Source organism: Dryas octopetala, chromosome 2, assembly GCF_963921425.1.
Source record: "Dryas octopetala chromosome 2, drDryOcto1.1, whole genome shotgun sequence".
NCBI lineage: Eukaryota > Viridiplantae > Streptophyta > Magnoliopsida > Rosales > Rosaceae > Dryas > Dryas octopetala.
In genome coordinates, this window is record NC_141367.1 from 28158211 (window position 1) to 28171002 (window position 12792).

The window sequence follows — 12792 nt, forward strand, 5'->3', positions numbered from 1 at the left end:
CTCATAAAGGCAGACAGAGTTTGTGAAGGCAAAAATTAATTACTCCAAAAAGGGGTGGTGGGTATTAACTATTAAGATATCTAAGCAAACAGCATGTCATTAAAGCAAAAAATGGAGTGAAAAGGCAGGCAGGGAGACTCAGGGAGAGGCAGGCAAGTGATCACTTTTTCCACCATGAGTGAGTCACCATGAGTGAGTCATTGTGGAAAAAGGGTGAAAGGGAGAGTCTGGTGAATGGTGCTGACATGGAAGGAAGAAAGTAGAGGACAAGAGCAGCACCTATCTTTTTAGGAAATGTGGGGGAATCCAACAGAGCCAAAGATCCCAAATTGGCCACATACAACTTGTGGCTCACAATTTCCCCTCCTTGATGATGTGGCATTCCACACCTTGTTAAAACCCCACTGGCTATTTAGCTACTACCCATTCACTTCTCTTATTCTCAATTCGCTTCAACAGCAATTTACACAAACAGCGAACAAAAGAAGACTCGGGCTCTGTGTCTTTGTTTGAAAGAGAGGAACACACGTAGAGAGACAGAGAGGTTCTTGGGGTTTTAGCAAATTACCAGAATGTCCGAGAATGAAAGCACCACGTTAAAGCTGTTCGGGCGGACCATACCTTTGGCTTTGGCGCCACTGAACCATGAGCTTTCGGCTGCTGGCTCTGACGTTGCTGCTGCTACTTGCGGTGGTGTTGAAGACTACCGTTCAGATAACAAGCTGCCTTCTTCTACTTCTTCTTCTTCAGCTACTAGTTCGCGTGAAGAGAACTCTGCGAGAGAAGAACGAGATGGCCAACAAGGGGACAAGGTATGTCATATGTGTGAGTTGATTTTGAGTTTTCTATGGTGGCTGCTAATAGTCTAATACTAATTCATATTCTAAGACCAACCCATTTTTCAGAATCTCGGAATTGTAAATCGGTCGATTTTACTTCCTCGGGATTTTTTGATTTTGGGATCTGAAAGTTGAGATAAGAAATCATTAATTATCATTGATTATTTGTAGTTGAGAAATCAAGATTGTCAATTTGGTCCTCTTATTCTTTTTTTTTTCTTTACTTGCCATCTTTGTTTATTTTGAGGTTGACTGATATAGGGTCATTGTGGGAGTTGAGGGTTACCTCATGATATTTGAATGCTTTCAAGGCTGTTTTGGATTGATGATTCATATTCTGGGTTCAGTTTGATTTTGTTCAAGTTGTTTTCTTTTCATTGCACTTTAGATATAGCTAATTATGCTTTTGGCGCTGCAACTTTTTTCATTGATTACTGATCGGCTTACTTTTGTTGAGCAAGAGTGTTTTCTGTATCCATATTTTCCCATAAGTGATCTTGCCCTGTTTTTCTCAGGAGACAAGATTATCCATTTGTGTCAAAATTAAGAGAGAGAGAGAGAGAGAGAGAGAAAAAAAACGTATTCTAGAGTTTTCTTTGTTTCAGGAGTACTCTTGTCAATTTCAACAGCTGCTGGTAATGGTAAATTCCAAGATGTGCATCATGTGCATTTGGTTTTTCTGCAGTGATCAATTTTTCCCTCACAAGCCTCTTCTCATCTTTTTTTCTTTTGTGGACAACTTTCTGTTTTGCTCCGTCTGCTTCTGTAACAACTTTGTTTTTCTTGTTTGGCTCCCTTCTCATCTTTTATTCCCTTCTCATTATACCTTTTTTTCTCTTGTTGTACTCTGCTTTAATAGCATGAAAGCTGATTGTGTCCAAAATGGTTAGTCAAATGGCTCTCAAATTTCTCATGGTATAATGGCTATGTATCAAAATTATATATAAGTAAAATGTTTTAGCATGCATGACCACAACAATCTGTTTAGGAGTAATAAATAAGGATTAAGCATGATGCTGAGATTTTTCATCTAGTTTTGTTCTTTCTGTTTTTAAGTCTAGTTCAGAGTTCTCCTGCCTATTTTTGTTTTACTTTACTGGAAAACAGCAGCTGCACTTTTCTGATTGGAACTTTTTGTTTAAATTCTTAGGAAACAATATCACGAAAAGAACTCACCGATGATAGACAGGGAGATAATACCTCAGATCAAATCTCAGAATACTTAAAAGCTCCTACAACACCATCTGGAATTAGTGAGAATCCTAAAACTCCCTCAGTTGATAGAGAAACTTCATCTCTGCAATCTTCTAAGAATGGGGATCAGGGTGAGAGCAGTAGCTCACAAGAAAAGACTCTGAAGAAGCCAGACAAGATACTTCCATGTCCCCGATGTAATAGCATGGACACCAAGTTCTGTTACTACAACAATTACAATGTCAACCAGCCCCGTCACTTCTGCAAGAACTGTCAGAGATACTGGACTGCTGGAGGAATCATGAGGAATGTGCCAGTGGGTGCTGGTCGTCGCAAGAATAAGAACTCTTCAACTTCACAGTATCGTCAGATATTAATGTCAGATGCTGTCCAAGCAGCTCGCGCTAGTAGTGCTGCAAATGGTGCACACAGCCCTACTTTGGGAAGGAATGGCACTGTCCTTACCTTTGGTTCAGATTCTCCTCTTTGCGAATCAATGGCTTCTGCATTGAACCTTGCAGAGAAAACACAAAATTGTACTCAAAATGAGTTTCATAGACCTGAACAAAGAATTCTGGTTTCAAATGGGGATGACCGCTCAAGTGGATCTTCTATTGCAGCTTCAAATTCATCAGAGAGGGTAAGCAAAGCCAGTTTACAAGAAGCAGCGCATAACAACTGTCAAGGCTTCCCTCCTCAAGTACAATGCTTTCCAGGGCCCCCTTGGCCTTATTCATGGAATTCCCCAGCTCAGTGGACCTCTGCAATGCCTCCACCTGCTTTCTGCCATTCAGGCTTTCCAATATCATTCTACCCTGCACCACCGTATTGGGGCTGCACTGTACCGGCTGGCTCTTGGAACATACCTGATCTCTCCTCAGCATCCTCTACCCTCAGCAACTGTGCTACTAGCTCTGGTTTAAATTCCCCAACCTTAGGGAAACACTCAAGAGATGGGGACATCTTTAACCCAGCCAGCTCTCAGAAAGAAGAGCCCACAAGAGACAACAGTTCAGATAGAGGTGTTTGGATACCAAAAACATTAAGGATTGATGATCCGAGTGAAGCTGCAAAGAGCTCTATATGGGCAACACTAGGCATTAAGAATGAAAAGGGGAATTGTACTAATGAGGGAGGTCTCTTCCAGGCATTTCAATCAAAGGGAGATGAGAAAAATCACGGGGTCGAAACATCTCCAGTGTTGCAAGCCAACCCTGCAGCCTTTTCCCGGTCACTCAACTTCCATGAGAGAACATGATCACAGCTGAAGTTGAGCTGTGAACTTTGGCAATGTGATGGAAGGGAGTTTATTTCACTGCAACCGTTTGCTGCTGGAAAATTTATGACACCTTTTTCACATTAAGGCAAGGTTATCAATCAACCTCAATGCTTGAACTTCAATGCTAGAAATCCAACTGTGAGGAAACAATAGAAGGATCCATCCACAGTCACTTTTTAGGAGAGCAGAGCTGTTTCTGACTAGACCCATAGATGTTTTTCTTACTTTTTTATTTTTCTCTGTGTAACAGTATGAACAGGTAATTTTGTTTTCACCGTAGATGGTTCAGCAAGTTTTCATACACATACCTATCTAATAAAAAAGAGAGATACTTGGATGTACAAACTCCCAACATTTGTGGAATATACTTCAATTTTCTCAGATGCTTTCTGCAATTGTTGTTTCCATTTGTTTCATATTCTGACTATTACTCTAACTTTATGCTGCTAAAATGAAAAATGTTTTAGAACCCTTAGGGCCTGTTTGGTATTCTATTTAAAAACTATTTTTTGTTTTCAAAAACAAAAAAACAAGTTTTAGTTTTGTCGTTTGGTAGACCATTTTTAAAAACAATTTTTAGAAAAAAATTCAAAATATGCCTCTTTTTAAAAATGATAAAACATCGTTTTTCTCAATTTTTTTTTTACACTTCCTTTTTTCTTAGATGTCATCATTTTTTAAATTTAAAAATTGTTTTCAAATTTCATACCAAACACGTTTTCAAATTTTAAAAATTGATTTTGAAAACTCACATTTAAAAAAAAAAATCTTAATTTTTGAAAAAAAAATTTGAGTAGGATACCAAACAGCTCTTAACTTTTGAGCTTATAAATTTTCCATTTCTTAGCATGAAGTTATTTAGAGATGGTTGAAGCCTTGAAAAAGCCAAAGAGGCTGCAGTTACATAGATTTATGGTTTTAATATTGATCTTATAGTTAATTAGTGTTAATTTAATGCATGATAGAATATTAAAATGTAAGATTGAAAAGTCCTTGTAGGCCCTCTCAGTTGTGCAGATAAGCTTGGAGCTTGTGTCAATAACCGAGCCATCTCTCTGTTTCAAGCAGAGCGCAAGTGAAATACCAAAAAGTGTATCTAGTCTAAGCCAAGTATATCCACAAACACAAAGTGGCTTTTGCTTTCTCTTTTTCACTTTGCTGGATAATATATCAAAATCAGACTCCATTACTATATGTGTCTCTGATCCCTCAGCCAAGAGAAACATTCAGATATTTCAGTGTCTTCCTTGTCACTAGGAGGCCACAATTTCTGCACAACATTAGTTGATATGGGACCCAATGCATGTGATTCCAAGAGAAACATTCAGAAATATGTGTGTGTATATTATTAATAAATACAAATATATATATTATGAAGACACACACATGTTACATTTTTTATATAAAAAAACATGTTATGTTTGATTTTAGCATCATCAACCACTCATAAGGACTTATCTGAAACGGGATATACACAGCTGGTATCCCCCTCTCTCTATCTCTCTCCTCTCTCCCTTTCTCTCCCTCTCCTCTCCTTCTGCTCTCTTTCTCTCACTACCGTTACACAAGCCTTCCCCTGTGAGAGACAAGTTATTCTCACCACTCATATAGTAATGTGTGGCATTTATCCAAACATCTCTGTACTTTAAGCTTGTGACTGGTATAACCTTGAAAACTCTTGTGGTTCTCATTTGTGGTAGGAGTTTTCATTATTTGGTTCTGTTTCATAGAGAATAATTTGGCACCAAGGTTTTTTGAGTTGAACACACTTTTTATGTCTGTTTGAATATTGGAAAAGTTCTCCTGCACAATGAATATCTCCTTAGTCGTTGTCCAAATTGTCCAAAAATGTTTTCATAAAAGAAACAAAAAATTTAGGTCCTTATGTAGACATAACTAAGGGGGTGTAAAATGTATTCAATCTAGAATTTAAAAGATTTTGATGGAATTAAAAAACTTAAAAGAGAGTATAAAAGCCCAGCCCAGCACAGCCCAAAAATAAAACAACAAACACAATTTCCTTCTCTGCACTAGCTTGTTTATTTTTAAGTTATACAGATAAGCTTATATAAAAATAATTATTTTCAAATTTCATACTAAACCGTAGCAATTGTTCTTAAATCAAGTGTGGACGGCTTAGATGTAGTAAGACACATCTTTGACTTAACTCCTTATAAGTGGATAAAAAAAATTGATGTTTGATCCGTCATTGCCAAAATGACTATTATTTTGACAAGGTTCATTTGTTTGGGAAGACTGACAGGAGACTGAGAGCAAGAGCTTGGAAAATGTTATAGAAGAAAAGGTTGTTTTCATGGGAAAGTGGGGAATGTACATGGTAGCTTATTATATATCTAATTTTCTTATCTTGGGTAGTGGGAAAAGATTCAAGCGAGGATAAGTTAGGAAAAACATTATAATTTGATTTAATCCCATATTAGTTGTAAAAAGCAACCATGATGGAATGAAAAGATTTCTTTTGCATTATCAAATTTCACTTTTTTGCTTAATCAAAAGAAAAAACCTCTCGCACTTGGGAATTTGTTTTTGGTTGGGTATGGACTTGGGTCCAAAAGATTTGGCAACACAACTAGGAAGGACCAAAAAGTGGGCAAGCTTTGTCCAGAGCCAAATACGTGGGCCCTGAGGAGGCCTCCAAACTCAGCCCAAGTCCAGTTCTAGTGTTCTACTACTCATGCAAAATCCATTAATCAATGCCTTTGTTTGTGCAAAAGTCGGTGGTGTAAATTACAGGGTCGATTCTGATTGTGACCAAAAGAATGTTGTCCCAATTTCTTGGAAGTTTCATATCATATTCTGGAAACTTCCCGGGGAAACATGATAGTCGGTCACGCATTCAGTTTTTGGAAACTTCTAAAAGGGAAACACAGAACACGATTTCAAATTTGTTATAGAATTATAGTAAATTTTTTATATTAATTATATGGATGTGAACCTTAATAACTTGGTCTAAACTAAATCTGTCATCAATCTTTGTTGCCCAAAACAAAACCTTTGACTTATTAAAATACCAAAACAGAGAATTTGGTAGATTGAAGACAGGGGAGTAACTTTTCCTAAGGTTTCCACTTCTCTTCCAAACAGAATATTGTAACAAGCTTTCTATCATTTCTTGTGAGTTTGATCGTTTTCCGCGAAAATTTCGTCGATTCACATAGTACCTTCTACAGTTCTCCCCTTAAGAAAGTTAACCACATTGACGATTGACCCTTCAAACACAAGCCTCTTCTTTTTTGTTCAATATAACAGTCTCCAAGTGTTGCTAATTAGTTACATCACCAACATACCCTAATATATATTTTTCTTTTTCTCTGCGTTATCAATGGAATTGTGTTTGCAGGACTTGGTCGGACCCTTTGCGAAATTCGTGTGCACTAGATGGAAGGTTTGGACCAAAACCCACAACCCAAATTCTGAATCACCACCAACAACCCATCAGTCTCTTATTTCTTGCAACAAAGAAGGGGTTGAAATACCGAGCGTAGAAGAAGTAAAGGTGGTGATGGAGAGGCTAGGAATATGTTACGAGGCAGATGAAGGCGATATTCAAAAGGAGCTTACTGCACAACTGTTTGAGGAGGAGGCCAGCTTGGAGGAGTTGAAGGGAGCCTTTGATGTGTATGATCAGAACCAAGATGGGTTTATAGAAGCAGCAGATTTACACAGAGTTTTTTGCAGTCTGGGTCTCAAGGAAGGGTTTGGATTGGAGGAATGCCAGAGGATGATCAAGGCTAGAGATACCAACCAAGATGGACTGATTGATTTTCACGAGTTTGTGAGACATATGGAGTTCAGCTTTTGATGACTTCTGCATCCCAAGTTTAACACAAAATATCTGCCAAACAAGATTTGTTCTTATTTTAAATAGTTTTTAGTTATTGGCGAATTGTGACTCTTGTGACTCATTACTGTTTTTGTTGTCGTTTTGAATTGGATAATTACAATATTCTTGAGGATTAATGCTTTACAATTTTATTTTATTTTTAAAAAATCTTGCTTAGATGTTTTGCACATGATTCATGAGTCATGACATTGTAATTCTACCTTTGCAGACCATTTTTTATATTATTTTATGCTTTCTCTGTTTCCATTCCCACACATTCTGGATGTACAAACATATAAACATAGGACATAGCTTAGGCCCCAGCTGGGCAGGTCAAGTTGGTAAAATACCAAAGTCAAGGTTGTTTGAATATTGGGTGGGTTTGGTTGACCTCATTAAATTACAGTATGTGGCTTGAAATTGAATTGACCCAAATCAGCCCAAGAGAGGCCCAAGTATAAGTAGCCTCAGGAAAAGCATACACAGGCTTGAGATGCAAAAATCATGTAAGCCTTCTGTATAAATCCAAGAGGCAGATGCTGAATACTAAGTACTAAGTTACTAACACATATGAATCAATGGGTGGAGTTTGGACCACTCAAGTTTCCTGTTGTGGGTGACAGATTTGAAAAGCTTGTAAGCCGAAATCCCAGTGTAATTATGTTTTACAGTGACCGAGTTAATGCGTGTGTGTTGAACATCCCTATCCTTTGCAAGCAAACTCTGGATTTCTATTCCACAAAAGTGTAATATTTTAAAGACAGAGTTCCAAACGGACAAACCCCCTCCCCCCATGTGCATTGCATGAAGTCTCAGTAAGATTCTGCTGATGGGGAAAGGATGTTTGAACAGTTCCCATCATGAATGCATAGTAGGAGAGAATAGAGATCATGCTCATTCTGGTTGGTGTGTTCAGCTTGCAGAATTTGTGCCTGAGTTTTACAGGCCCTGTGGGAAAGGATGTTCCAAATAGTTCCAAAATCCTGTTAGCCTCATCATTTTCATCATCCTCCCCAACATATAGACCTTTTTCCCAAACATTTTCTTACTCAAATAATAAACTACAATATTTCATCATTAGCATTTAAAACCCAATACCAGCTTATCATTTTCTTGACTTTGATCGAAATTCCTGCTCATAAAAATTGGTTTTCTGATAGTTCATGTGTTAGGAAAAGAAGGATAAAATGTGACATGTCAATTGTGACAATAACCTAATTATTTGTTTCACCTTTTGGTAAGGGTCTCACATGTGAGAGTGGGGGTATTGGAAAAAGATGGTGGGATATATGACTTAAAGATACTGATGCAGATATTTCAGTGTCAGCGAGAACTAAAACAACAACAATCCTTTCTCTTTACCTCTAATGGCTTCATGGTTTTCTTGGACCACAACCACATTGAGGCCCTTTCTGATGATTGTTATGTGAAAAACCCTTTTCAGCTTTTGCAATTGGCTTCTAACTTCATGTCTTCATGTGGCTCCTACCCCAAGAAAATCAATGAATGGTGGTGGGATGCTCTCATGGTGGCTGCCAACTCTGTCCTCATCTACAGCTGATGAGGGTTTGCCGGCTGAAGCTTGGCGTGGTGATGCTGATGAGGAATCTGAGTTGTAACTACTGTGAAGGTTGTGGTAGTTTGACTGCTGCATTGCCATCACATATGGTGGATGAAGGATACGCACACCAGATATTTGAGCTTCATCACTTGAACTATCCCAAGAATATCTGCTCTGGCTCATGATCCCCAACACGTCATTGCTCTTGCCACCTGCAACACTCAACCAGTAGAGAAGTTTTATGTGAGAGAGAGAGAGAGAGAGAGAGTTGTAGGGAAGGGAAACGGGACCAATTAAAAAGGGTTGCTTTATTAATGTATAAAGTAGTAAGAGAACAAGTGAACACCGACTAATCCACTTGTTCAATGTGGGCAAATAGAGCATTGAGACATCGGATCAACAAGAACAAGGCAATGAAGAAGCAGCACAAAAACCAAAATGCACAAACTGCACAAACAAAGAGAATCAAAGGAAAAGAGGGATAGTGAAGGAAATACCAGGGAAGAACTCAAAAGGAAGTTGCTGTGCACAGAATCCATGACTGTTAGGAGGGTCCGTTTTGCTTGTGAATGCTTCTTCCCGACTTGTGACCATGTTGGGTGAAGCATTAGAGCCATAATCAGGTACCCCACAAGCAGCACCACTATAGGGTCCTCCAAATGGGAAAGGAGATATAGTACTGCTGAGACCTCCATTAGGGAGATTACTGAGACAGTATGGTTGAGGTAATAATTCTGTCCTTGGACTAATTTCCTCCATTGTCCTGTAAACAGATTGACTCAGCTTCCTCCTCCTGTAAGCACTGGATTGTTCTCTGTACTTCCTGGCCATTATAACATGCCAATGGTTCTTGACAGCATTATCAGTTCTTCCAGGGAAGAGCCTAGCTATCATGGCCCATTTGTTACCATATAATCTATGAGCTTGCATTAGTCTATCTTCTTCTTCTTCAGTGAAAGATCTTCTATTGATCCTTGGGTCCAGCTGGTTAAACCATCTTAGTCTACAGCTCTTACCTTGATTTTAACAGAGGCAAACAAACAAAAAGAGAGGTGACCAGTGAAAGAAAGAATATACAAAACACCATATAGGGAAGGAGAAAAGAAAACATACATACCTATGAATAAAGGACTAAAAATCTGTTCTCACTTCTTACCTGATCTTCCTTCCAACTTCTCTGCTATGAGGTTCCAATTCTGAGGGCCATAAACAGCCACAAGTTCCTTGAGCTTGGAATCTTCTGCAGGCCTCCAATGCCCTCTGGCACACAGTTTTGACTGCCCACTTTCTGTTTCCTTCCCACTAACTACCACATTTTCATGATCATCATGATTTAGGTTGATTTTCTCATCGTTCATAATCTCATTGTTTTCCCCACTCCCATCACTATTATCTGAGCCCTTACCGCCCCCAACGTCACCGTTTTGGTGTTCCTCAGAGCTAATTCTGGAGTTGAAGTTCCCCACAACAGGAGGAAAACCCCAGAAAACTCTCCCATTTTCCACTTCAGAAGTACGATTAGAGATGTGACTACTCTCCTGAGAAGAAACAGATGATACTACTCCATAGTTGGAGCTGAGTGAAAGAGAACCCATGTCTGCATAAACCATTCCCATTGAACAAGAATGAGAAGAAGATGAGGAAGAGGAGGGAATGGAAGAGAAACAGGTGAAGCCATTTGGGTTTTCTGTTGCATTATATATAGCACCATTGTTGGCCATGCCTTCATTTCTTTTGACAGATGCTGATGATATTCATGAACTGTTACAAAGTCATCATCTTTTAATGGCTTGAAAAGAGGGGAAGGAAAATTGGATGTGGAAGTAAAAGTTATAATAATAATAAGCAAAATATGGCAGACAGCTAGTGAAGGAAAGGGACTCGTTTTGCAGCAGTGGTGTTGCAAAAGAGAACTAGAAACAGCAAAAATAGCATTAGTGTTCAGAAAACCTACAATGCCTCTCCTCTCACTGACTCAGTAGGGAGTCTGGAGGAGGAGAGAGATAGAGACAGAGAGAAGATAAATGCTTTTAAGTAGTTAACAACCCTGACTGACCCTGACCCTTTAATTTAACAAGCTCCTACTATTATATATATATATATATATGTATATATTAATTTATTAACAAATCCCACATCACTCACACGTGTGAAAGTGAGCCATTGATGGGGTTGAAGGTTCTTAGGCTGTCTCTCTCTGGATTGACAAGAAAGACTCTTAATGTGATGTGTGCTAGCTTGGGGTTGTACAGGGCTAGAGCGAGACCGCCCTTCTTTTCAAAGCACAGATAGAGAAGGTTGGCCAGCTCCATAGCTCTTCAATTTTAACCAGAGTTAGAGGGTGTTTACCTGGGGCTTCAGTTAACCACCTGAAGTTGACCCAACGACCATCACCAAACCCCTTTGGCCAAGAATTGCTTTTGATCCATGTCCCTTCTTTCACAAATATTATTACAGTCCAAAAAGGCCTCTACCTTAACGTCATTCTAAACCCCACCTCTCCACCTGTTTTCTCTGTCCCTTTCACTGGAGGGGGTTTCAACTTTCAAGTTCATGTACGTACATACAACACATTAATTGAATTATTAATTTTTGGATTACATGATTCAAGATTATATAGATTACCTTCATTCATCAGTTAAGAAAATGAAACTATATGAGGTTAATTTTCCTGATTCATATTAAGGAATGTCTAACTATACTCATTTCTTAAACTCTTACTCTACCAAATGATATTAACAACATTAACAATAAATACAGAAATTTATAATATAATGGAAACTTTCGTCTTTTAGTTTTTCACTCTCACTCTCAGGAAAAACTCATTGCAGACGTTTCATTTATTGTTTGTCACAGTGTTCACAGGAATGTACTATCTGTGCTTTGAACCACTGAGCAACTTTGGGTCAAATCTTTGAACATCCTGATCACATTATATGAGAACAGCCCTACTACACCTTCTCAACAATTAAAAAAATAATAACCCATTATACAGAATGATGATAACTTATAAAAAAAAAAAAAAGGAAATATAAACGCTGCATGTGATGCATACACGTTTTTTACTCTTAGATTTACTGGGCTCATCTTTTTTATTTCTAGAATGTAAATTTGGAGCCACTAAATATGGATGCATACAGTGTACACACCACACTCTAGCAGTCTAGCCGATCTCCATAAAAACATAGAGAGTAAATCTGGAGACCCTCATTTATGAACGATCCATCTGGACTTTGCTTTCAATTCCTGTTCTACTGTACATATACCAATAGCATAGGGTCCTAGCTAGCCAAAGGAGTCATGCACGTTTGTGTGTCACTACTCTCACACAGTACAGACTCATGCCTGTGGCATTTAAGGTGCATATATATGCATGTGAACAAGCTTATGACATCCCTGGACTATCTTGATGTCATCATACATCCATAGACACCCACATTGAGAACCTGCAAAACCAACTTCTCTCTACCCTTGTCATATTCATCCTATAAACTTCATTTTCTTGTTTTGGACTTAGTAGATCTGCATATTTGTAGTGAATTATTAAACCAAGTTTACAGTAATGCATGTGAATAAGGGTGGAGACAATATTCTATACTCAAGGCCGAAACATAAATATTTAATTTTCCCTAATATCTTACTAAATAATTTTAATGGTGTCTAAAAATATTTTTTTATTTAACTCTTTTCATTATTACAAAATATAGTGTGAAATTATCAAGTTGTGTATGTATACATATATAAAATCCTCATTCTTTAAATGACACTACACCCAAAATATTTTAGTAAGAATTTTGTGAATTCATATAGATATTTACAATTAGAGTTTATTATTATGAGTATGTTAAAAAATTATTGTTGGAATATTATGGTTTATACATTTGTTGCATTAATTATCATCATTATCAATTGACTCTTTATGTAATACCTAGTTCTTATATACTAAGTTTCTTGTTTTATTTAATAGAGGGGTTTTATTTAAGAAATTGGGCTCTTAGGTATGGTTCTTAAAACAAAGGAAACTACAAGCAAAAATTATCAGTGGTTGTAGTTTTTCGCAAGAATATGTACATGT

At 37.8% G+C, this 12792-nt stretch overlaps 3 protein-coding genes across 3 annotated transcripts; 2 read left to right on the forward strand and 1 right to left on the reverse strand.

The window, feature by feature from the left end:
- The first annotated feature begins 448 nt into the window (after window positions 1–448).
- Window positions 449–3728, forward strand: LOC147295145 (cyclic dof factor 2-like). The gene is made up of 2 exons (XM_086233269.1): window positions 449–812; window positions 1990–3728. The coding sequence occupies exons 1-2, from the start codon at window positions 573–575 to the stop codon at window positions 3289–3291; spliced, it is 1542 nt and encodes a 513-aa protein (XP_086089395.1). The 5' UTR covers window positions 449–572; the 3' UTR covers window positions 3292–3728.
- Window positions 3729–6479: 2751 nt separating this feature from the next.
- On the forward strand, window positions 6480–7135 carry LOC147295146 (putative calcium-binding protein CML45). Its single transcript, XM_086234467.1, has one exon. The coding sequence runs from the start codon at window positions 6656–6658 to the stop codon at window positions 7133–7135; it is 480 nt and encodes a 159-aa protein (XP_086090593.1). The 5' UTR covers window positions 6480–6655.
- A 1495-nt stretch (window positions 7136–8630) lies between these two features.
- Window positions 8631–10441, reverse strand: LOC147295147 (uncharacterized). Its single transcript, XM_086233295.1, has 3 exons — window positions 9874–10441; window positions 9215–9733; window positions 8631–8929 (listed from the first exon to the last, which is right to left on the reverse strand). The coding sequence occupies exons 1-3, from the start codon at window positions 10436–10438 to the stop codon at window positions 8631–8633; spliced, it is 1383 nt and encodes a 460-aa protein (XP_086089421.1). The 5' UTR covers window positions 10439–10441.
- Between the last annotated feature and the right edge of the window lie 2351 nt (window positions 10442–12792).

Coding starts and splice junctions, on each gene's coding strand:
- LOC147295145 (XM_086233269.1), top strand. CDS start 573: ATGTCCGAGAATGAAAGCACCACGTTAAAGCTGTTCGGGCGGACCATA. Junction 813..1,989: donor ATGGCCAACAAGGGGACAAG/GTATGTCATATG, acceptor TTAAATTCTTAG/GAAACAATATCACGAAAAGA.
- LOC147295146 (XM_086234467.1), top strand. CDS start 6,656: ATGGAATTGTGTTTGCAGGACTTGGTCGGACCCTTTGCGAAATTCGTG.
- LOC147295147 (XM_086233295.1), bottom strand. CDS start 10,438: ATGGCCAACAATGGTGCTATATATAATGCAACAGAAAACCCAAATGGC. Junction 9,734..9,873: donor GAAGTTGGAAGGAAGATCAG/GTAAGAAGTGAG, acceptor GTTAAAATCAAG/GTAAGAGCTGTAGACTAAGA. Junction 8,930..9,214: donor TCCTTTTGAGTTCTTCCCTG/GTATTTCCTTCA, acceptor TGAGTGTTGCAG/GTGGCAAGAGCAATGACGTG.